The sequence below is a fragment of the Aphelocoma coerulescens genome, assembly GCF_041296385.1.
Source record: "Aphelocoma coerulescens isolate FSJ_1873_10779 chromosome Z unlocalized genomic scaffold, UR_Acoe_1.0 ChrZ, whole genome shotgun sequence".
NCBI lineage: Eukaryota > Metazoa > Chordata > Aves > Passeriformes > Corvidae > Aphelocoma > Aphelocoma coerulescens.
The window spans coordinates 44,931,540-44,956,802 of record NW_027184085.1 but is presented as its reverse complement, the minus strand read 5'-3'; the positions used below and the strand labels follow the sequence as shown (position 1 = coordinate 44,956,802).

General features: G+C 45.3%; 2 protein-coding genes across 4 annotated transcripts; one reads left to right on the top strand and one right to left on the bottom strand.

Annotated features, from left to right (window-relative positions):
* Positions 1-4,748: 4,748 nt before the first annotated feature.
* Positions 4,749-11,851, bottom strand: THAP1 (THAP domain containing 1). Of its 2 annotated transcripts, XM_069002080.1 has the most exons (4): positions 11,448-11,851; positions 10,842-11,037; positions 6,300-6,794; positions 4,749-6,012 (listed from the first exon to the last, which is right to left on the bottom strand). In XM_069002080.1, exons 1-3 carry the CDS (start codon positions 11,516-11,518, stop codon positions 6,327-6,329), a joined length of 735 nt encoding a protein of 244 aa, XP_068858181.1. In that variant the 5' UTR covers positions 11,519-11,851; the 3' UTR covers positions 4,749-6,012; positions 6,300-6,326. The 2 variants fall into 2 exon arrangements, with proteins under 2 accessions (XP_068858181.1, XP_068858180.1); XM_069002079.1 differs by having other exon boundaries at positions 4,749-6,794; positions 11,448-11,850.
* A 3,169-nt stretch (positions 11,852-15,020) lies between these two features.
* Positions 15,021-25,254, top strand: LOC138103025 (transcription factor JunD-like). 2 transcript variants are annotated; one of them, XM_069000960.1, is made up of 2 exons: positions 15,021-16,445; positions 22,666-25,254. In XM_069000960.1, the coding sequence occupies exon 1, from the start codon at positions 15,090-15,092 to the stop codon at positions 16,380-16,382; it is 1,293 nt and encodes a 430-aa protein (XP_068857061.1). In that variant the 5' UTR covers positions 15,021-15,089; the 3' UTR covers positions 16,383-16,445; positions 22,666-25,254. The 2 variants fall into 2 exon arrangements, with proteins under 2 accessions (XP_068857061.1, XP_068857060.1); XM_069000959.1 differs by having other exon boundaries at positions 15,021-22,190.
* Positions 25,255-25,263: the final 9 nt, after the last annotated feature.

The following is a 25,263-nucleotide window of genomic DNA, read 5'->3' as shown; positions in this document are numbered from 1 at the left end:
ATTAAGATAATAACTCAAAGTATATACATACAACAGAATTTGAGGCCATTGTTACATAAATTCTTTTTCAGTCCCTCAACGTAACACCACAAATATTCTTCTGACAGAAACTCCTAGAATTCCTCAGATTAAAACCACCACCACAAAATCATTCAATATAACACTGTATCAGCTCAGGACACCTATGGGACAAGCCTGCATGATAAAGCTCAAAATAATTAGAAATTGAAACATTTATCAGTAAGGCCATCATCTGCAGCCTGAGCTCACATGACTTCCTGTGGGAGCTGTAAGACTCTGGCTCACAACAAGCTTGGGAATAACTCTCCCTTTAGATTTTCTTTACATGCGGACGCTATTCTGCTGGACCTCATCCTGTCAATACAAAATAAAGAAGAAGAAAAAAGAAAACACACAAAAAGGGCAAGAAATTTGGACTGAGCTGTAAAAGTAGACATCCAAAGCTTCCTTCTCTCAGACCAAGCACCTGTGGTTATTATCACAAACCTGTAAGTACAGGTGGAAGTCTTGGGATTTCTTAAGCTGAGAAAAAATCCCTTCCTGTTAATATAAAAAAAATATCACCCCTTCCTTCTTGAGCCACAGGTACAAACTGTAAAGCACCTGAAGACAAAAAAGTTCACTTTTTCTGCAAAAGACTTGTGAGATTCCTGAAAAGTATGAGAATGGGTAACTGACCCCTGCAATGGAGGAAGGCCCAGAGGAGATGGGCAAGAATGATATGCTGAAGGAAGAATGTAAGGAAAAACAACGAATTGTCATAAAGATGAAATTATCTCAGCACAAGAGGGGCTGGATAGAAAACTTTGCTTTAGGAATACAGCTGCATCATGCAGTCCTAAGATCAAATAAACAGCCTTCCTTGAAACAATTAGTCGAGAGTAATGTTTTCCTGAGCTAACCAGGCCAGCGTGGGAGGGTAGTCTGTATGTGACTCAGCCCAATATAAAGTATAGAAACTAGACAACTCAAAAAATCAGCTTAGAAGGCAGTAACTGGCTTGAACTGGGTACTGAACTGCATATTTCTTCCCAGTAACTGTGAGGACACAGTGTCATGACAGCAAGCATTTAGAGACCAGTAATAGGAATTTGCACAGTGTATCTGAATTGTGATTCCACTGTATATTGCAGCTGCTATATTGTGATTGTGCTGCAATTCCAGTATATTGCTGTAACATTCTACTAAATCAAAGTCCTGGATACATCTGTGAGAACTTGGTTAGAGAGTACTGGACTATGGATGCAGGCTACTAAATAAGCCCAACACGAAAGACGACACCATTACTGGAAGCAAGACCTCCTCCTTTTTCTGGATTACCTGTTCCACGTCATTGAATTGAAGAGCTCTCAGTAGAAAGTCACACATCTTTCATAGCCTCAAATACTGAAGCATTGGTTCTTCTACAGATGGCTGGTACAGCCTTGGACTCTCCATATTTAATGGTGACATCCAATGAAACCTGAAAGGAAATGAGAAGCCTGCCCGATTTGCTCAAGACCTCCATGAACATAAAAGAAACAGTCAAACCAAACAAACACTCTACTGACTGGTCTGATAGTGTTTTCCATACTCATCCCTAACTAAAAGACCACTGGAACCAATTAAGAGACAGAGGACAATCACTTTTCAGAAGTTCCTATAACGTGTGAGCCCAGGCCCTACAATCTATTTGCCCTGTACGATAGGAGGAGGCAGCTACAGGAGGATCAATGGCTCATTTTGCACAACGAAAAGCCTAACACCCAATGCAAAATGAACTCATACTGGCATGACTATGGACAGACTTAATTAAAAATTTAGTTATGACAATGTAATGTAACTATTCCCAAGAGAGGTACTTGAACCTTTCCTTCTCAGTAACTGATTTAAATGCTTTCTTTAACTTAGGAATATTTAAGACGACTTGCTTCGGAAACTGTTTTGAGTTAGTCATAGCAGATTAAACAGCAACTTCGCAACACATTTTTTTGCCCATTTTTAAACTCCTTCAGCCTATATAACACTGTAAGGCCTTCTGCCTAATTTTGTGCAATAAAAAGCTGCAGGTCCATCAAAGATCTCTATGTAAAGATAGAATTTCCATTGAAAGCATTGAACAAGTGCAAAGGGAAATCTCTAAGAGCAATTACAGTCATATTTTTGAGTCATGTATCCTGTTTTTCTCGTTCTCATTTATAAACAAATCATTATCATGGCAGAGTACGGTAAATAAACTGCTGTGCTTAAAACAGCAGGAGTTACATACCTGAACTTGCAGTCATCAACATGCTTCAGCAGATTGTGTTTTGGTTGTTAAAATTAGACTATAGCTCACCCCTTTCCACCCTGCCAAAGCCACCTGATGAAGACGTAAGCTGTCAGGAAACAGATAAGCCTACAGACTAAAACCTAAAACAGATCTCAGGGAAGAAAGAAAGGAAAAGGGCAACTAGGAATAACTGCCTGGGTCCAGAAAAGCAAGTAGCAGAAGTCCTTAGGAAAGTAGTCAGGAACTGTTGAGGTTTTAGTTTTACGCAAGCAACTCTTTTCCTCCCCTTTTTCCTTCATTCAGAGTGGGACTTGCTTTGCACTTTCTTCAGCTGCAAGAGAACTTCTTCATGAGTCACACAGGGCACCAAAGCCCTAATTCCTAAGAGAGATGAAGGAAAATAGAATGTCAGCAAGACAGAAGATTTCTTGGACATTTTGATTTCCTTAATTTGCTGCCACAGTTGTTAATACCATGCCAGTGACAACGCAGACAAGGTGGTAACTGGAAATGCAGGAATAAACAGAGCAGTGACAAAGAACTCCCTCAGTATGACAAGAAGTAATTCAAGTATTTAGCTATTCAATTTTTTTCCCATAACACATACTTCTGAGTTTGAAAAGTCCCAGTTAGACAGGGAAATCTAATACTTTGCGGAGGTGTAAGAAGAAAAAAAGCAAACACTACACATAAATCAGATACCCTGCTGCAGCAAAAGGAGAATTGGGGAAACAGGGAGAAGTAAGCCAAAACTTCTGTTTAGAAGTGACTCCAATTCCTATCTGTTGAAGCATCTGCCCATTTCAAAATAAATCTGTCTATAATTCAAGGATGGAACATTTTTTGCCAATTTTGCTATTTTCTAACTTGCTTGAATTACTCAGTTTATAAAACAGGCTTCGGTGAAAAGTATTTAAACAAATGCCAGCTACTGCACACACACTTGAACAACTACATGCCATCCTACAATTCCAACCTCTGCTTTTTAATTCCCAATCACATCTTTTCAGAGACATTTATGAAATCGGTGCTAGTACAGGTACCAGTTGTGGCCAATTGTTGCAGACCTCTTTTACCAGGTGATTGCGTGGATGTAACAAATCCCATAAGAGGAAATTTTAACACATGCTTGGGGAACATAATGTGCTTATTAGCTAGAATTCTTTTCCTAGCCTTGCAAGTAGCAGAGAGCCTTCATCTTCTCTTTCTATACTGCTACCAAACAAGAGAGATTGTGAAAGAGTGGGTAGGGTGCAGTGCAGAAAAAGTCAATTGCTAAAAGAAAATCAGTTGTTTCTGTGCCAGTCTTTTTTCCCCACTTCAGAGCTCTGTAGTACTGAGCACCCTCATGGCTCTAATAAATTCCACACCTAGCCCTGACATGACTACATCAGGAGTTAACAAGACTTTTTTTTAAAAGAAAAAAAAATAGCTGCTGAAGAAGAAATTCAAGCCTGTTGTCAGAATAGGCTGCATCTCTTCTTAGAAAAATCCTCTGGTAAGAGGAAAGCATGACCATTGGGCAGCAGTCCCCTCCTCAGCATGTTACTTCCAAAACAGTCCAGACAAGGAATAATCAACCCCCTCAACAGAAGAAACATTTATTTGAGTCAGCTGTTAAATCAACTTCACCAACGCAAATAGCTTAAAGAAAAAAGAACTACACACACCAGCCGTCTATCAGTGTACCTTAAATTTACCTTGCAGACTTAGTTTTGTTGGGCTGCTTTCCTGAAGGGTTATGAAGCTAGAACACCCAAAGGAAGGGCCCAACAAGCACAGCAGCCAGAGCATAAGGTGGGGGGGAAACAGGGAACCTTGGCCAAGGTGGAAGGAAATGGTGCTGAACATCAAGAGTAGGAAGCTACCCTTGTATTTTCAGAAGCAGCTGACATAACGCTCATTGCACCCAGAGGAGAGGATTTACTTCTCCTCATGCCCCGCTTTTGGCCGTGTCTTTAACTTGTATCAGACGTGGTACTGCTGGCCTCCACTGCCTCTCCACTATGAGCCAAACCTGCTGCTTTAGTGAGCTGAAGTGCCCCGCAGAAGGGTGCAACCAGCACCAGAACTGGAGGACATAAGAAGGGTGGCAGCAGGAGTACGAGTACACAACCAAGTGGGGGGGGCAGACGCAGGTGGCAAGGGGTGTGGTACTGCCGCAATCCACTGTGCCTCAGGAAGTCACACTTGAAATTCAAGAAGAGTAAGAAGAGAGGGTATTCTGCAGAGAAAACAGACACAATCTGCTATCTGGTCACACATGCCAACAGCATAGCAACAGTTTTTTAAACGTCTTTTCCTTGTCACTTTTGAATTTTACCAATTTTAAACACAAAGTGTAACAGCAACAAGACTTGGGAACCCAACATCTAAACAAGGAAACTAGTAGAAAATCAAAATGCAAAATGTCAAGACAATTTCGGCAAAATCCTGGGAAAAGAGAAGAGAGGGCAATTAAAAATCTAACACATCATTTGCTTTTCAAATTTTTAATTAGGTATAATAAATGTACACAAAAGGAAGCATCAGCATTTTTGTTCATTTTAAGTGTATGATACGGTAGGGAAAATAGACACATGGCATGAGTGAGGTCAGAAGTATCAAGACTGGTTTGAAACATTTCAAAATGTCATGCTAATGGGATATTAAGGGAAGCTTTTAAAGCCGTCATGAACAAGGCTTGTTTAACATCAGAGCTAGAACCCACATTGCATACAAGTTTGACACAGACTTCAATTTTCTTCATGTCTTGTATATCCAGGAATTTCAGCTGTGAAGCCTACATTAGGGTTAGCCATTTTCTCTCATTTTGAATGAGTTCATTGACGAAATAAATTATTAGACAGTAAGTGCAAACTGCTGCACTGCTTTGTCATGCTTAATCTATTACTAGAAAGAGTCTTAATAAGGCTGAATAAGAGGCAGCAGCATTTGAGATATTATAAACCAGTCTAGCACCAAGCAACTCCAAAGTCTAGTTCCCTATTTGCCCTTTGGTGGATGCCCTTTGGGGAGTGAAAAAAGGAAAGAAATAAAACCACTGCATACTGCAAAGCCATAAACATCTGACTCCCTGGATAAAGAAAAAACTTACTTCATTTCCTGAAGCTACACATGGTCGACATGTGTTATTGACACATGCAATTATGCAAAATAATTTCAAAACCAAGGACGACACTTGACCAGTTACAGTGTTTATGGGTAGATGACCCTACAACACACTGAACTGTGTATTACCAGTATACTTTTGCAAGCAGTCACTGTAAACAGTACATTGTCTTATTGACCCTGCCAACAGTGCAGTAACATATGCTTCAGTTCAGCCCTGCACTTCAGGACTATTTTTAAGTGCCCTCAAAACAAAAGATGCATCTACGGCTCTCGTTAGCTATGCTAATGAATTCTTCTCATCACCCTCAAAACACACATGTGACAAACAGTTACTCCAAAAGAAGAGGTTCATTTACATACCTCACCCAAAGGGATCCAGGAATTAGACTTTTTGCAGTGCTTCAAATGCATAGCAAACTGAAGTTGGAAGTTTTCCCAGACTGAAATGTGCATCTTATCTATCTTTCTGCAGCACTTGCAGATGTTAGCTGACCTAATTCTGTTCTTTCTAAAATCAGTGAAAACTACTTACTGGGGATTACCAAAGCCAACATTAGAAGTCTTGACAAAGCACTAGGTGTACAACCACCCAAATTTCACTCTCAGCCAGATTCAGTTCCCATCCCCTGTAAGTATAAGACAGACATCGTAAAAAAAAAAAAAGTAAATTTCTATGGGTCTTCAATCTTGCATCTTTTCCTTCTGGAAGCAATTCAGATTTTGTAAATTAATTGCATATTCTAATTCTGAGAAGCTTGCATCTTCAATATATTAAAAGTGTATCAAACTGAAATGACAATGAAGAAAAAATATCTTATTTGTATGACTGCTTAATTACTGTTATAGAATTCTGGAGAGTCTTACATACAGAATTAGAAAGAATTTAGGTTTTAAACTAAATTTCTTGGCCTACCAAAGTGAAAACAGATGTTCTTGACTTCTAGGCAGGTACTTCTACGATTTCAAAATAGTCATTAGGCAGAATCACATAGCCTTTTCCTGCCAATATGTCTTTTTCTTTCTGAAACTGAACAATTTCTCTCAGTTTTTCAATCTGTCTTTCCTGACGCCGGCATCGCTGTTGCGCTGTCTTGAGCTTCTTCCGCAGTTTTTCAACTTGTTCCTCCAGCTGTTGAATTCTTTTTCGCTGATGAACTGTATCCTCTACGGTATAGTTATGATCACAAAAAACAGCAAGATTGCTGGGGGTCTGGAGAGGGGGCATCAATAATCCAATACTTGGATCTACAAATCTGGCATCTATTTGAGACAAGTGAAAAGAAGGAGTCGATGGAGATGGTGCCAGTACTGGAGCTGCTGGTGGTGGTGGTGGCGGCGGAGGTGGTGGTGGCGGTGGCAGTGGAGGAGGTGGCAGTGGATCTTCTGGCTGCTCTGCAAACTCCTCAGACTAGAAAGAACAAGAAAAAAATGTACATTTAATGCTTAACATTGTTTACAACTCAACTCCCTTATAATAACCCCAGAACAAACTGAACAACCAGGTTTTAAATTAATAAAATAAATTTCAAAGCCAAGATGTTAAAAACTGGCAAACATTTCTGGGCCTGCTTTGTCTGGCTTCTCAACTGGACATATTTTAAAGCAGCTTCATTTTAAGGTCTCTTTGAAACTCAAGCCCTTAATGTCTAAACACTTCTTTTGATGAGCAGATTTTTGAAATCTATATCCACAATTACCTAAGAAGCAAGAACACAGGCTGCAGTTCCATAAAACAGAGTTCAGATGACCTAGTAACTCATCACTGCCATCCCATTCCCCTTTGGCCCTCCTTCTTTCTGCTGTCACATCACTATGTAATTGAGCCTATCAGCTAACTTAATCAAAAACACATCAGAAGCAGACAATCTTCTGCTGAGGTAGAATAAGGGTCAACTACTGAGCAGGCTGATAGGCTGGCAGCACGGAGAGATAGACACAGCAACATCAGTCTTCTCAATAACTGGAAGGGACTCTGTCACTGGCTTTGGGCTGCAGCATAAGGGCTTGGTTGCAAGAGACATCATGAACCAAAATAAACAGCTCTTCAACAGCAAAGCTGCCCTCTCATCTTTGGTATTTACTCATTGCTCAAACATAGTTGCTAAAATGACAGAAAGCTATTTGATCTCCCACTATCACTGCATAAATTTTCTGTCCATTACTAAATATCAAAGCAATGCAACACAAAGTATGACCTACACCTGCCCTGGTATGTGGAAGAACTGAGAATCATGGATTCATAGAATGGTTTGGGTTGGAAGGGACCCTAAAGATCATCCCGTGTCAACACCCCTCTGTCATGGGCAAGAACACCTTTCACTAGACCAGGATGCTCAGAGCTCCATCCAACCTGACCTTGAACACTTCTGGGGATGGAGCATTCACAGTTTCTCTGGGCAACCTGTTCCAGTGCCTCACCACCCTCACAGTAGAGAATTTTTACCTAATATCTAATTTGAACCTGCCCTCTTGCAATTTAAGGCCATTCCCCCTTGGCCTGTCACTATCTGCCCTTGTAAAAAAAGTCCCTTTCCAGCCTTCCTGTAGGCCCTTTTTAGGTACTGGAAAGTTGTTATGAGGTTTCCACACCTTCTCTTCCCCAGGCTGAACATCTCCAATTTTTTCAGCCTGTCTCTCTAAGAGGGGTGCTCCATCCTCTGGTCATTTTCCTGGCCTTCTCTGGACTCATTCCAACAGGTCACTGTCCTTCCTGTGCTGGGACCCCAGAGCTGGATGCAGTGTTCCAGGTGGGGTCTCACCAGAGCAGAGCAGAGGGGCAGAATCCCCTCCCTCCCCTGCTGCCCACGCTGCTTTGGATGCAGCCCAGGACTGGCCTTGTGGGCTGTGAGCTCACACTGCCAGGTTATGTTAAGAAACAGGACTGCATAGCTGGCAGATGGAATGGACAGGGGAGAAGCACATTTCTGCCTTTTGGCAGCAGCAAAATATCAGTTGGCTCAACTCCACTGCAGGGTTTCTTTTGCGGATAAAACTGCATGTTTTATCACATTGCTCTTGATAGATCCACTTGTACAGTTCAGGACAACACAGATCCCAAACCACTTGAGTATAGGCCAGAGCATAGAATCAGGTTCTTTCTTCCCCAAAGGAATCCAGTATAATTCAGAAATGCTTCTGTGCACACGTTGATTGAAAAAGCACTGTTGAAAAAAAAGAGCTTGCAAATTGCCTGCTAAAAAGAAAGCTGAAAACATTCTCAGTAAAAGAGGCACTGAAACAATTTTCTACCTACCCACCAGTTGCCAACACCATTAGTACAAAGAAAAGCATAAGGACTGGGAAAATGTTGACTTGAAGAACAGCCAACAGTCCTCACCATCAGAACATCAAGCTCATCAGATCTGAAGGTCATATCATTAAGTTCCTTGGCTTAACATGCAAACAAGATAGTATTAGATGTTTGGGTGTCTAACTGTCCCTCATACAAACTACAACAACTTGGCAGACAATAACTGAAAAGGCAGTTTAGTGATTGGTATTGAAGGCAAGTGGCGATTGGCATTAAAGGGAAATTTAATACGCACTCAAAAGTAACTGATCACATGAAAATACAAAACCAGCCAACTATCAGTCTTATTTCTCAGTTATAAAAAACTGCTGCTGTTAGCCTATTCACATATGAATATCCTAAAGAACTTGACCCTTTCAGCTGTCATCATCAAATTTTTCTACAAAAAAATAAACCCTACAAGGCAAAGATAAAGCCAGCAAAAAGAAACTCATTCTTGCTGGAAACAAAAGCAAAAATCAGATCACTGCTGGACTGCTGAATACACAGAGACTATTTGAAGCTACCGAGCATATGCTACCTCTATCTACAAATTACTATTGTCACAACATATCACAGAGAACAGATCTTTGGTATCACTGTGACATAACCAGTGACTTCTAATTACCTCTTCCAGGCAATAAATACTTCTCCTAAGACATAAGTAAAGAAAAATATACCAAATTACATTGTGCAAAAGAAAAAAATAATTTTCAAAATTTTTCAAAATACAAAATTCACTGTATTTCAAAATCAGTGTGGATTCAACTCCAAAACAACCACTACTATTCTTTGTTATTACATTGTTACTTGAAGATATGTGGCAACTTATTCAAAAGTGCCATGAGACAAAGAAGAATAGAACTAAATCCTTCAGAATTAAAAGGCACTCACTCTTCTGTGTTTTTGTAGATCCAGGTATGACAGCGAAATTGGGAACGTGGCTCACTACTAATCCTGCTGCACCAACAGTACTTTTGCAGACTACCCTATACACCCATTCAGCTTTCAGACTGTAAAAAAATTTGCAAGTATTTTACACACAATGAAGAAAATGTGTATTGCACAGATAAGCAAGGAAGTGTAATCAAACAAAAAAACACAGCCATATTTCCCTGTAAATCGTCCATCTCCTTATTTTTACATTCTGTTTATATTCTCTTATCTGTTACTAGCCACTTTTCATTTTTCAAATGCATTGCCTTTTTATTTCAGCAGCAATCCAATATTGTATATAAATAGAAAAACTGAACAAGAAAAATCTGAATTTTCCTCTGTGAACTTCATCCCATTTCAATCTTTTGCTCCCTAGACCTATTGTATCTATCACTGTCTCCTTTACCACTTTCTCTATGGCAGAGCGATGAGAGAGCAGATATTTTATATCCTTTAAAGGAGTTAAAAATCAACCTTTTCCATTCTTGTCTTGAAGTTATTACATCAAGAAGGAAGAACTCACAAGTGAGTTGCATCTCACAGTAAATTGCTCTAGTGGCACAGTGAAGGAAAGAATACCTCACACAGAAAACTCTACCATCAGAAGTCAGGGACCAGTCTGGCTTTTGAACACAAGGTCTAGGCAAGACAGAGGTGGTCTCAGGACAGACAGACAGCAGGTGCAGGTAAGGTTCTGCTGCTCACTTTTAACTTTGCAAAGCCAGAGGGCCTCCTCTTAAGAGGACAGTGAAGTTTCAGTTAACATCCACCATCTCTTCAAGGCTAGCAGTAGCCATCAGCCATGGGAAGAGAATAATGCCACTTGCAAGCATTAATGAAGGCTCTCTCAGACTCCAAATACGCAGGAAATGCTGTAGAACAGCTTAACTGCAGGGCAGTATCTTCTTACTTTGCTGCCATTCCATTTAATTCAGCACATGGATGCTGAATTAAAGGGACACATGAGCAGGTCTGAGCCAGAGTCCGCCTGTACAACACTGTGCACTTCAAAGCCTCGGGCAGCCTCACAGAAAACAAGAAAAGCTGTAAGAGGTGTTTCAGTCACCACAGCCTTCCTAGTGACCCCAGGTACACACCCTCAGCACCCTGCCAGCCTTCATCCTTCCCAGCCTGTATCCTTCCCAGCCTGCACCCTGTCCCTGCCACGCTGCAAACAGTGACACGCACAACGCGTTGCGGCACCTGCAGCCATGGGTGCTTTCGGTTTACCTTTTCACCGGGTTCAGTGTAACAAAATATTGTGGGCACAGCATTCTCTTTTAGGAGCTTGTTATTGCACTCCCTCTTAAAGCAATCGGGGGTAAAGTGTTCTGAGCAAATGCTGCTGTACTTGGTCGGCTTGAAGTTTTTCCTCTTAACAGCAGCTTCCCACTTCTTGCAAAGATCGGGTCTTGTAAGAGGAAACCTGCAAGTAAGAGGTACTTTCAGCTTTTCTGGAAAGCGTTATAACCCGGGGGCTAATGGCCGGAGCCAAACCCCTCCTGCCCCCCAGCAGGGGGTGGTCTCAGCCCGCTCTCGCTCTGAAACAGGCAGCTCAGAGGATCCTGTCCCGTGGCTTTCCCCAGGGAGCCGCCGAGAGGGGCGGGCGAGGCTTGCCACTCTGAGCGGCCGCGAACAGACACATCCATCCATCCATCCATCCCCCATCCATCCATCCATCCGTCCATCCGTCCGTCCGTCCGTCCGTCCGTCCGTCCGTCGGTACTCGCCCGCCCGCGCGCACTACCTCTCGGCTCCCCGCGAACCTCGCGCGCGCGGCCCCGCGCTGGCCCCGCCCCCGGGCGCGACCCCGCCCCGGCGCCCGCGCGCGCTCACTTGTGGAAGGAGATGGGCTTCTCTTTGTCGTATCGGTTCCGGCAGCGGTAGGCGGAACAGGACTGCACCATCCCGCCCAGCCCCGCGGCCGCCGCGGCGCGGCCTCCGTGGGGACGGACGAGCCGGCGGGGCGCCGCGAACTCACCGCCGGGCGCCCATGCTTCCCCCGCCTCCCGCGGCCCCCCCGCACGCCCGTGACCCTCCGGAGAGGGACGGGAACGGGACGCGCGGCCTCTCCCAACTCCAAGATGGCGGCGCCAGCTTCAACGGAAACTCTCGCGGTAGTGGCGCGCACCGCGCTCCGCCCACTGGGCGCGTCGGCGCGCGGGGTGGAGGCGGAGCTTTGTTTGGCCGGCCCTCCAATCCAGCCGCCTCCTTTCGCTCGCTCCGCCCCCTTCTCGGGGCCGTGCTCCGCCCACACCCCCGCACCCACAGCCGGGCAGCACCGCCCACACCCCCGCACCCACAGCCGGGCAGTGGCCTTCACACCCCCCGCACCCACAGCCGGGAAGCACCGCCCACACCCCGCACCCACAGCCGGGCAGTGGCCCCCACATCCCCCCGCACCCACAGCCGGGAAGCACCGCCCACACCCCGCACCCACAGCCGGGCAGTGGCCCCCACATCCCCCCGCACCCACAGCCGGGAAGCACCGCCCACACCCCGCACCCACAGCCGGGCAGCACCGCCCACACGCCCCGTCACGCGCAGCTGGGCAGCGCTGTCCACCCCCTCCCGCATCCACAGCAGGGCAGTGCCTCTCCCCCCCCCACCCACAGCTGGGCAGCGCCTCCCGCCCCGCTGGGCACAATCCCGGGACCGAGGGCTGTGCTGCGGTCGTTCCTGCACGGAGAGAGACCCTTCAGGGACTACTCCGGCCGCGCCATGCCCGAAGTCCTGGCTGGGGATGATCGCCCCATCTGGCAGGCAGGCCTGCGGTCGGGCGGGCGGGTGTGCACACGCGGCTGTCACAGGGACAGGAAGAAGTTGGTTCTGTGAGCCCGGCGGGAGGTTCTGGCTCTCTTCGGGAAGAGAGAAAAAAAAAAAAAAAAAAAAAAAAAAAAAAGGGGCGGGGGAAAGGCCAAAGAAAACAACGCAAAGACCACATTGCCGTAACACACAGGTGAATGAAGGATGTGTAAAACAACTCTGTGTCACTCGCCTAAATGTGGGTTGCAGGTGCATCAGCAAACAGTAGATAGACCTCTCAATAAATCGATCTGTTTGTACAAATAGGTTTATTTTGAGCAGTTTCAACATATTACCATTCTTGTAGGCTCACTTTTGAACTCTGCATTAGTTCAGCAAGTAAAACCATCCTACAGGAGTGACAGTTTTTGTACAGGAATGACGAAGGAACCTACCTTTAGGTGAGTGATGAGAAAAAGCTGTGGAAGTTCACTTGGGTCTGGGGACATAGTCAGGGAATCTCTAGATATAATGTTACACCCCAGTCAAGTGTAACATTATATCTAGAGATTCCCTGACCATGTCCTCAGACAGAAGTGAACCTCCGCAGCTTTTTCTCTGACCACACACAGACCATTATTTTCTCCTCAGTCTACTTTCCCCCTCTACATTTGCTTTGTGAGGGAAAGAAAAGAAGGTGTATTGGCTTTAGCTTGGAGCCTGTGGCTTCTCTGCCTTGGCAGCCCCCTTTGCCCAGCTGATGGAAGGTACCAGTCACTATCATTTGCTTGCCCAGCAGCTTCAGCAGTACTTCCACAAAGCCACTCGCATGAGCTGTTTTCAGTACCCAGTGTTGGCTGAGTGCTGCTAACTCTGCCCCCTCTCCTGCTAGGTCAGCCAAGAGACAAGGAAACCAAAATAAGCTCTTTCTAACACTACCTTCCTCACCAAGAAAAATATGGTTACTCCTCCCCCAATCCATGTGAACGCCTCTGTCCCTGGCCTTTGCCTCATGGCTTTCCTCTCCCTCGAGTCCTGCTGCTGCCAGTTTTCTGGGCAGCAGTTCTGCCACAGCCTCAGGGACCAGAAGAGCTGGGCCGTCTCACAGCAATATGAGCTGGGAGTGGCCAGAGCCGAAGCCCAGGCTCACCAGCCTAGCCAGAGTCCTGCAGCACAAGAGCAGGGCAGACATTAATGGTTGGACCCACTGACACACCCACACAAGGTGAGGTGATGAACCAAGTACAAGGTCCACCCAGGTAATTCAGGCAGGAGCAGCAGGATATTGTGCCAGGAGCAGAACTGGAAACACAGGTCTAAAGTTCACCCAGGAGATGGAGCTGAAGAGAGCAACAGCTGTGACATAGCCAGGCAGGGACTGAAGGTACCGGGCTGTGTTGAAAAGGAGCTCTTGCCCCATGAGCAAGAGTTGGGGCCCCCAAAGTACTTGAGTCAAGGTCACCAAGGCCTTAGTCCTAGACTCCAGCTCTCCTATGGACCTGAAGAGGGATCCTGAGTTGAAGTCCTTCTGGACTTGACACTAGTGTCCATCTCCTTCTCCATTCCTGGTTTTGGAATGAACCTAGGCAGAAGGGAGGCACAGTATGGCCACACAGATTGTGGGGCTAAGAGCAGAGCTCAGCAGTTTCACTATACACTGTGAGAAGTGGCACATGGTCTTGATATGTAGGGAGGAAATGCCTGGGGAGAGAGCAAAGCATAAGTAGGTTGCAGAAGGTGACTGAGGTAACTGAGGGGTTCCACCACAGATGAGGAGATCTCGTGAATGTGTAGATGAGCCATTGACCCTCAGTCAGCAAGCTGATTTTAAAGACTTGAATGAGAGCTTTCAGCAGCTCTGTCAGGATCACATTGGATCCTGAAGCAAAAGGGATTTATAAAAGACTGGGTGGAAAGAAATTTCCTCATCCCGTAAGAATTTCAGAAACTTGGAGAGGGACAGAGGCAATTGTCTTGAGTAAAGATAACAAATAAATACAACCCCCAAACTGGAAAATGCTATTCACATTTCAGTAATTTTGAAAATGTTGAAAATACATCTAGGCCGTTTCAAATCTTTTCTCTTAACTTTTTTTTTCCAGGAAAAAAAGGCTTCATCAAATCCATGTCCATCTTCTGACTGACTTTTAGTTTGACTAGTTGGCATGTTTCCTGATGGCCGAGCCATCTCCCAGTCTGGAAAGTCAGACTTTCCAGCACCGTGTTGTCGGGAATCATTAGTCGGACACCTGCACTATCCTGTGCCCATCCATCACAGACCGAAGGCACAAGCACTTGCCCGCAGGAGCCGCCACGCGTGGCCATTGATCTTTTTCCTCCTGCAGGACTCGTCCCCTGGCCGAACTGATGGCCCCGAGAAACCCCTCATTCCCGGACGAAGGCCCCGGCACTGCTTTCTTTCCCACACCGCAGCCACGGGGCGAGTTTCCGAGGGGGAGGAGCAGCGCGTGTTCCCCACGGACACCCCACAGGGAAGCCGTTCCGCGCAAGCCCGGCGGGCGGGGGAAGGAGCGGGGGGGGGGGGACCGGCGGCGGCAGCAGGGAGGCGGCGACGGCGGGGCGGGCAGCGGTCCCGGGGCGTGGCGCGGGTCCGGCGGCGCCGGGAGGCGGCTCAGTCCCCGCTGCCAGCCGAGGGCGGCCGGCCCCGCGGAGCAGCCGCCCAGCCCGGCCCGCCCCGCGCCGGAGCCGCCGCCGGCCGGCGAGGGCGGCAGCATGAGCGGCGGGCGTAGCGGGCGATCCGCCGTGAAGATGGAGGCACCGTTTTATCCCGAGGAAGGACTGGAGCTGCTGCCCGACTTCGTACCGCTGCCGGGTTTCGGTACCGCTGGCGGACCTGGAGCCGATGCGGCGGCGGGGCAGAAGCTGCTGCTGGGCGCCGGGAAGAAGCGGGACCTGCCGGCTGCCGCCCCCGCGCCGCTCCCGGGGCCCTTCGCCCTTCGCCCGCCTGCCGGCGCCCGCGGCAGCGCGGCGGCTCTGCGCTTGTTGCCGCCGCCCGCCGCCGCCACCGCCGCCCCGCCGCCCACCGCGAGCTCCGCGGAGACGGGGAGCGGCGGCGGAGCGGCGGCGGCCCGCGGCGGCCCGGAGGCCGCGCTGGGGTCGGCTGCAGAGCTGCCGCTGCTGAAGCTGCCACCGGCCGCAGACCTGGAGCAGCTGCTGATCCAGGGGGGCGCGGGGCTGGGCGCGGGCAGCCCGGGGCCGACGGCACCTGGGGCGGGGAGCGGCGGGGCGGCGGGGCCGTTCCTCTACCGGCAGCCGGTGACGCAGGAGCAGGAAGGTTTCGCCGACGGCTTCGTCAAGGCCCTGGCCGACCTGCACAAGCAGAACCAGCTCCTGGCGGCACCGCCGCCGCTCTCCGCGCCGGGACCCTGCTGCACCGCCCGCCCGGGGCCGCCGGGAGCCCCCGCCACTGCCGCCGCCGACCCTCCGGCCGTCTACACCAACTTGAGCGGCTTCAACCCCGCGGGGCCGCTGAGCCCCTCGGGCAGCGCCTACCCCTCCGCCTCCGCCCCGCCGCCGCCGCCGCCGGGCCTGGCCTTCGGGGCGGCGGGTCTGGGGAGCGGCCGGCTGCCGCCGGCGCGGTCCCTGGAGGAACCGCAGACCGTGCCCGAGGTGCCGCCGTCGGCGGGCGGGGAGGGCGGCAGCAGCGCGCCGACGCCGCCGTCGCTGTCGCCGCTGGACGCGGAGAGCCAGGAGCGTTTGAAGGCAGAGCGCAAGCGGCTGCGAAACCGCATCGCCGCCTCCAAGTGCCGCCGGCGGAAGCTGGAGCGCATCGCCCGGCTGGAGGAGAAGGTGAAGGCGCTCAAGGGGCAGAACGCCGAGCTGGCCGCCACCGCCAACCTCCTCCGCGCCCAGGTCACCCAGCTGCAGGGTCGCGTCCGCAGCCACCTCTCCTCCGGCTGCCACATCAACGCCGCCGGGCATCCTCCTCCTCCTCACGCCGCCGCCCAGCCGCGGGAGACTGCCCCCGAGGCGGCCGCCGCTGCGCCGGAGACCAGCGCCTGCTGAGGAGGGACACCCCGCCGGCCCCGGCCCCGGCCCCATCCCGCCCGGGGGCACCGCGGGGCCAAGGTGCGCGCCCGCCGCCGCCCTTCTGCTATGATGATTATTATTTTTATTATTATTATTAATTATTATTATTATTTATTTGCGCCCGGAGAAGGCGTTTTTTTGCGAGAGCCGGGTGTTGCTAAGCGTTTCCCGAGTTCTGTCGATGTCGCATTCAGCAGAGGGGGTTTCCGTGGGTGGTTCTGGGGCAGGTGGTTGTTAGTTTTTCAGTGAAGTACTTGAGGTCTGTAGAGATTTCCGAAAATAAGAAAATTACTGTTTACAGAAAGATTCAACTTTATTTTCATGGGGGATATAAAACGTGTGTTTCCTAATACACCTTACTGAACTGTATAGCAATGGATAAGCTTTTCAAACTTAAAAAAAAAATAGCCAGAATCGTACCTTTTGAAAAGATGTGCGTGTATATATATATTTAAAACATAATATGGCTATGTATATTTTCTTGGTATTGATAAAGAACTTTTTTAAAAATACTGTCTTTCTCTAGAGCTTTAATTTGCCATTGAGAGTTAAGACAGCTGTGTGGGTGCTCTTGCACTTACATGGCTTTGATTTTCAAGTTGAACCCTGAAGGGAAATGATTTTTGTTGTAAATCTTAAACAGAATGAAATGCATTGCTGACTCAGTCATAAGAAAATAGTTTTCTAAACCTGTATGCTCCATATTTCTTGTGCCAGTGCAAACTTGGGGCATTGATAGTTATTTATTGAAACTTGAACACTTTTTGGACGTTGCCTAGACCTTATTTTTCTAGATAACATGTTAGTAGAGAAAATGGTTACTTTGGCAAAAAGAGCTTTACTTTTTTTTCTCTTTTTTTCCTTCACTGTGTACATTCCAGTAGTGTGTGCTCTTTCCATAGTATAGTAACAATTCAGTGCTATACAGAAAAGGGCTCAGGTTTGGGGTGGGTTAGCTGTAAAGGTGATAATTCCATTGTATTCTGTTTGAATAAATCACAGAAATATTATGGAGAACTAGATTTATTTTTCAGTAGAAATCTGTGTATCTTGCTTCTTGGTCTACAGCGTTCTAACGAAACTTTCTGCAATACTCTAGAGACAGAAAGAGTTGATGCTAGAATGTGAAATGTTTTTCTGGTTGGGAAGAATTGGTGTGATTTATTTCTTTGTCGAGAATTTACTAGTAGAAGAGTATAGCAAAGGAACTATTTCTTCTGATTAGACATAATCCTCAATAAGTTTTTGAAAGCTTTAGGTCCCTTGCTCGGTGCCACTGCATTCCATGCTTCTGCTGCACCTGTGTATTTTGAGTATAGCCGCTAGCGCAGCGCTGCCGAGCCCTGTGGCAATGGTGCAGTGGGAAGGGTCTGTCGGAGTGTGACGGTCACCTCACCAGAAGGCCCTCCGTGCGGAGGCCGCGGGCCGGCCCTGCTGCTGAGGGAAGGCAGGGCTTCTCCTGAGCAGATCCAGCTGCTGTGTGGGGCCCTCTCCCCTCGTTGAAACTGTGCTAAAAACTCTGCTTGAACTCAGAGGCAAATCTTTCATGGGGATATGTGTCTGTGCCAGCTGGTGAAAAGGGGGAATCATATGAGGAGCCAAGAGAGCATAGACATCTCTAGGTGTACTGCAATTGCTCAGATCTGTTAAAGCCACTCAGGAGCTGGTAAACATCTCTTACTTCTTCTGAAGGCTACAGCTGATGATTTGAAATACAATAAGAATGAGATAGACTCACAGTTTTTCATGCTTTTATTGGGGATATGTGAGCACTATCTGTTCAGAAAGTTGAGCTGCAGCAGTCAAGTGTATGAGCTTTTCCTTTTAGTGCATAGTTGTTCCTGGCACATCTATGAAATTATGTGAAAATGCATAGTTACACTGTTCCTGTAGCTGAGATGCTCCGAGGATATTTCTTTTCTTAATGCATATGCAAATTAGGTAGAAGCCATATTAATCGTTGTATAACTGTTTAATCATGTCACCAGAGCCTTTTTTGGTCGTTGAAAATGATTGCCTGTAACAGTACTTTCTGCTGTTAGAAATACCAATGAGCAGATAAAAAAATATTTTGATCTTAGCACAGGTTTAAAGATTTCTTAAGGGCATTCTGAACCATACAGCATACAATCTGTAGCACTGCCTGTTAAATAATAACTGGGTGAAAAATGTGGTTTTTACTTTGGTAGTCATCACCCATCCGCAAAGTTGCTGCAAGTCTGGAGAAACCAATAAAAAATTTCTTTCCCCCACACTTAACACTTTTCCCTAGTGAGAGAGGTAATGCTGCCTGGTAGATGTGAGATACTTTACTGCATATGTAGTGAGATGGGTTTTTTTTAAGGAATCCTGGAAAAAATCATAAAAAATTACATGGGTAAACACTATTACTTTGGTCCTTGTCTTTGCAAATGAGTGTACGGCTAGGTAAAGATCTTGTGGTAGAACACAGGACAATGATGAATGAAGCTGTGCAATACTTGGTCTTTACTTATGTCATAATTTCTGGTCATAGAAAATTAGCAATATCCGAGAGATATGGGGGATCCATAAGGCATGGGAATCACTGCAGTTCCCCTTCCCAGACACGGGCAAGGCTCTAGTGGTCTATAGTCTAGCAGGGTTATAATGAGCTGCCCCCTTTCGGCATGGTAGTGTTAAAGCTGAAAACCACCCCACATTACCTCACTTGAGTTTGAACTTTTCTGCAAGAGGAGTCTTGCACCCAGCATCTCAAAGACCTCATGTGGTAACTTCTTTGATAGCCTGCTTTCTGTTCTAGCTGACATCTGTTCAGTGGTAGAAGTGGTGACAGGCCAGCTCTCTTACCCTGACGACTGATGAGAGATTACTAGTGAGTCTGGCAGCTCCAGTTCTCTGCCAGAGGCTACTGTTCTGGTAGTAGAGTCATCCAAAAGAAAGTGTTTTCTGTAGAGTGGCAGGTTACCTTTATAAATGCCTTTTTTTAGGTGGCATTTAGGCTAAAAAATAGGATCTAACACTGACAAAATTTGAGAATAATGTTGGGGTGGTTGAGGTTTTTTCCTGCTTGGGTTGGTTCTGCTAGAGATTGCTGCATTTTTTTTGCAGGTATTTGAGTGGAAAGCCTAAGCACCTAACACTTTAAACCAATATAAAAAGACTCAGGAGTACTTACCTGCTGCAGCTGTCCGACTTGAATGTTCCTGTCTTCTAAAATGTATCAATACTCTGACTTTTAGCCCTGCTGTGTTCCTAAATCTTTAAATATGGCTTCTCTATTTTGTATGCCTTTTTGCTTCAGTTTGTTGCTAAACGTATGTGTCTTTTAGGTTTTGATTTTCTGCCAAAAACTTTGGTCACTGTGAGATGCTAAAAGATAGATACTGAGTAAAAATTTTCCAGACTGTTTGTATGATTTGCATCCATGTAGCTCCTTTTCAGTAACACCAAGCAAGTTGGCTGTGTGTTACTGCAAGAAAGAAAAAAACCCACACAAAACCCCTCAAAAACAAAACTCAAAAAAAAGCAAACAAAAAGATTAAAACCCCAAAATAAAAGAGTTTATGTTCACTGTTAGCTCAGTTCTTTTTAGCATTTTTCTTCATTTTTCAAAACTATCATGCTTTGTTACAGGTTTGCACACTATTTGCTAGTCCTTGTGAAGACTCCTTTTGAGTGACTTGATTTGCAGGCTACCCTCATGTCCTTCTAATCTGGTTTTCATTCCAGATGCAAACCCATTACAAATAAACATTTGTCCATCTTTGTTTCTTTGCCCTAGATGTAATCTGCTCTGGAGACTACAGTCTCCTCCTTTGTGTGCGTTGGTTACTGAGTGCTTGCTCCTGTGCACATCTCATTTGCTGTTCAGCAGTTTTTGAATGTGCTTGAACTAGTGTCTTGGCTTAGATGTAAAGTGCCTTCTCATTTAGGTGCTACAGCACAATAGTTTGATTCATATATGACTTTGATTTATTTGAATTGTTATCAGATCTTTTCTGTCTTGGGAAATAGGAGAGGGAATGTTTTCAGTAAGGGAAGTCTTGTTCACTCCTTCCTTGGGCAGAGGGTGGAGCTCCCTTCAGATCTGCCCCTGCTTGCTGTGAGTGCAAGGAAGCTACTCTGATAACACTGATTCAAATGATGCCATTGCTAGAAAGTTGATTGGTTTAGTCTCCAGTGTAGTGAAGTCTGTCAGAATCACAAGGTCTCCAAACAGTTCCAGGTAGCTGGTGAGTTGTTCTTAAAACTTTCACTGTGATTCCAGGTCAAGCCCATTTGGTATGCTTAGAGCACCTTTCCAAAAACACAAGTACTTTGTGTACTTTGAGAAGCGTAGGTATTTGGACATGGTAAGTCCTGATCATGGTGAGGAGTGATTCTGGTGTTGATGGTCGTGTTTTCTGTTATGACCCTTTGATGGTCTTCCAGAAGGTAAATATCTCAACAGATCTGGACTCTCCACTGCATGTCAGTAGTCACTACTGACTCTCATGCACTGTTCAAGATAAGAGTGGCCCTAGACAGTTCCTTGTTATCTTTGTGTTTATGTCTTTACAGAAGAAAGAGTCATGAGGCATCCTTTATTCATTTAAATATCTGTTTGACTCTCTGTCTCACCTTTGACAAAGGAGTGATCTGCCCAGGTTAAGCCCAGAGGCATTCTGCATTTTGCAGCTGTTAAAGTCAAAATTTGTTAGGCAAGTAATTTTTAAACAGTTATATAAGTCATTGATGCTTCCCAAAGTACTGAAGAGTATTGTTTGATAGTGTCTGAAGTACAGGTGTGTGCCTGGTCTGAATTACTAGTTGTCCTGAAAATAGTATCTTGGCTGCCATAACTGGAGTCTTAACTATTTGAATCCAGCAGCTTCTTAGAGCTGCTGTCTATATCTGAGATATTTATGCAAGAGAAAAAAACCCATCTACTTGTAACATAAGTCATTCTTTGATGCATTTTATGTGTCCTGCTTCTAGAGTGCAAGTTAAAAAAGGAAAAGCAATGAGTTACATTTTCGTTTATTTATATGTGCAGCTGTGACTGCTGCTGGATAATTTTGCTCTTTCCTGACTTGATTCTCCAAGTTTCTATGTTTAGCAAGTAGACAAATTGGAGTATGACATATCTGCATACATCTTTGATTTGTACAAAACCACTTCCATTTTTCCAGTATTTTGTTTGAAGTTTTACTTAAGAATGAGTGTTGAAGAATTCTTAGCCTGTTTTGTTGCTCATTGGTCACTTCTTTTGATCAGTACTCTTTGTAGTGACTGCTCATCTTCCAGCAGAGGTGGACAGTAAAGTCTGTCAGGGATTCACCTCTTTCAGTATTTGGCAAGACTTATATCAGCAGAAAAAGTCTTGGACAGAAAGCTTTCACAGTGCATAATAATCCTGCAAATGTTAACTCATCCTTCTCACACCGCAGTCACTTGTTGTGGGGTTGCATCTGGGTTTAGTGTGTCTGATGAAGAATGATAAACGCTCCTGTGACAAGTGCAGAATCTAAAGTTTATAAAAAACTCCTTAATCATGCTGCACACGGTGCAACTTTGTTATGAAGGTGTTGAATTAAATCTGAATATATGGAGACTTAGGCCATTATGGTACATTATGGGAGACAAGAGGTTTTAGTAATTCATAATTACTCTCCAGTGTTTCAGAGATCTGTCTCTTTTTAGCCTATGAAGTGTCTTGCAGCTGTTGGTGCTGTGAAACTTCTCTCTTCATAACGACTCAGTAACTTGGAGGCGGGACAGAAGCAACTTCTCCATGAACTGGTCATGTGTGACAAGCTAAATGTAGGTTTCTGAGAAGCACTGCAACAGTGAGGGCACAGTGGAGAACCTGCTGTTGTATGTGTGTTGCTAAAAGAATCTAGAAATGTATACACATAAATCATAATGAGCAGTTTCCAAGGCGCCATCCTGTTGCTTTGCTATGGGCATTGATCCTTGCTGCTTGCTTTAGTCTGGGAGCACTTTTTCCTAAGCTATTGCATACCTGAAGGCTTACTTTCTGCATCAATGTAGTCACAAACCGGATCTCTGCTTGAGCGTTGAAACAGTTGGCTTCATACAGGTCAATTAGAATGCCTTGCTTGAGTTGCCTTTGCAGGGTCCCACTGGGGAAACAGTGGTGGGGAGGAAGGAAACCTGTCTAGGATCTCTATCTTCACACCAGTGCTGTGTATTGAAATGCAACTTTCAGTTGAGTAGTCTTGACAAAAGTGTGTTACTTATGTAAAAACACTGAGTCTTGATCTTGTGTCTGCAGGGGACATGAGTTCTTGTGCTGGAGTCCTGCTTTGGGCGGTATCCTCTCAAGTCAGTGAGGACTAACTGAAGAAACAGCAAATCCAGCCTTTATGAACTAATTCTTCTGAAGGACACAGATACCTGCAAATGCATGTGGAGGTGCTGTGCATAGACACCAGCATGCATAGAGAAGGGGATGGCCAAAAGGAAGGAACTGTGATTTTCTTAGCTGCAACAGTACACAATGGGATTTTTCATATTCTTTTGTTGTGGTCAAATTCTTCCAGAAGAAGACTAACCTTCATTTCTGTGTGTGATCACAAGGAGATTTTTTAGATTTCCATTCAAATTGGAGAACTGTCAGATCTTGCAATGCTAAATTAACACAAAAAGAGAACTTATTTTAAAGTCACATTTAGCCTTAATGTTATCTGAAGTGCTGCAGTTCATATGTAGTAGTTTACTGTAAGGTGAAATGATGATTATCATAAATAATGTTTTGAAGGAGTCACCCTAAATAATTACCTACGTGATGTTTGCTTTTTTGTCTGCTGTCAAAAAATCTCTATCCATAGCATAGCTAGTTGTAAATTGAGCTTTGCTCTGAATTTCTAGTACTAGTAACAAACAGGGTCTGCAATAGTTTAAGGAGTAAATGTTCTGGCTAAAGAATGACCATTTCTGTAGGAATGCTTTGAAGTGATGGTCAGATTTGAAGCCTTGCTAACATGGAGATAATAGATATGACCAGTTCACTGTGCACTAATACACTGTTAGATTCTGATATTTAGCACACTGCTGATAAGATTTACTACTGCTGTTACTTATTGGTTAAGAACTAAGTGTGGGTGGAATTGTAAATCAGCTAAATAGGTTCTGCATAGCTGTCTTGCTGAGGTCAGTAACAGACTCCCATCCCATACAAGGGGGCGGAAAGAAAAAATCTTTGGTCATAGTCTCTGTTTTGATTTTGCAAGTCCAGTTACTTTTATAGGTTGAGTCCTATTTTACTCTTACCTCAAAATTTATTTGAATAAATTTGAAAACCTTTCTAATAGGTACCTTAAAGCATGTCTTGCAACTGTTCAGTTACAATCAGTGGTTGTACAACTGTGGTATTACTTCTGTCATAGATGGAGAAAGCTGAAGCTACTGAGAGTCAGGCTTCTCACTGCATCCCTGTTCTAAAACAATGGACTGAACATGTGAAAAATCATGGCCAGTAGCTTGAACTCTGAGAAGCTGTTCGATACCGTTTTCTTCAGAGAGCTTCCCACTGCCCCAAGGGATGTGTCCCTCCTGTCTCATATGGAAAATTGACCTTTAGGGATTAACAATTTTTAACTAACTAACTAGCTAACTAACTAACTAAAGATAGTCTTCTGGTACATGCTGAGTAATTTGAAAGATAACATACTGAACTTGACAATCTTTCCCACACCTCTGTTTCATAAATCTCCAGATTTTCTTGTAATGCAGGGCAGAAGCAATGGAGTAGTGTCAAGTAAAGTTAGTGTGATGTTCCAGAGAGTGTATTTAGGATAGTCTCCTTCTTTTTCCGTAGTAACTGCTATGGAAAGAGAGCAGTAGAAGATACTGATTTAAAACTTGCTGTTCTTCACGAGTAGAGCCAGAGTTTGAATTCTTGGATTTTTCCAACTTTTACCATTTTGTCTTTTAGCATCCTTCATGGGACGGTGACAGAAGTATTGAGGAAATACTGTTAGGGAGTTAAATGTTCTTGTTATATCTAATGTCACATAAGTTATGGCCATAAGTAGCTAGAACACCTATTTATAGTCTGCAAGATGACACCTTCAGAATAGGGATTCCAAAAATGCTGCCAAAGTGTTGTTATCTGTCCAAAGCATTTTGGGCCAGTTAGTAAAATTGTATTGTAAATCCTTGTGATCTTTGACAGTCTTTGTGTGCACCCTGTAAGTGAAATCACCGCACAAGCTGGTATGTCTGTGTGGTATGATACCACTTTCCCAGCAGGCCAGTAGTGTCTAATAAAGTTTATGTCTTTATTCCTTTCCCCACTGGGAATATGAGAGATGATAGTTGAATTTATCAGCACCAGGAAGGAGAAAAAAAAAAGGAATTCAAGGAAAAAATAATATTTATCTCTAAAACAGTATTTAATGGTAATATTTGTTGTATGTTTAAGTGGCAGATAATTAAGACTACTTTTCAGAATGCTTTTTAACTTACTTTGTTTTGTTATCACTGCTTAAGTGTCTTCTAAATGTCTCTTCTTTAGAAACTGTGCCCCTCCCTGTTTGGCCTGATGACTGTTGATTTCACACTTACCCTTATTTATTTAAAGCCATGGCAACCACCATACTGAAATGTCATCAAGTAAAGCCCAGGTCTGCATGCTGACTGGTGATGCAAAGCTCTGCTCTCTAATAAAATGCAGCCCATCAAGGACGAGCTCCAAAAGGCAGCTACGCCCTGTCTTCAAGCATTTGCTCTAATTTCAAGGCTTTGCCATGTGGTGTTGCTCAACGTGCAGCAAAACAAGTTCTTGCGAGCCCCTTGAGCATTCCTCCGCGTGTAACAGATTAAATATTCAGGCTTCCTTAATTCTCCCCCCCCCCCCGCCCCCCCCCCC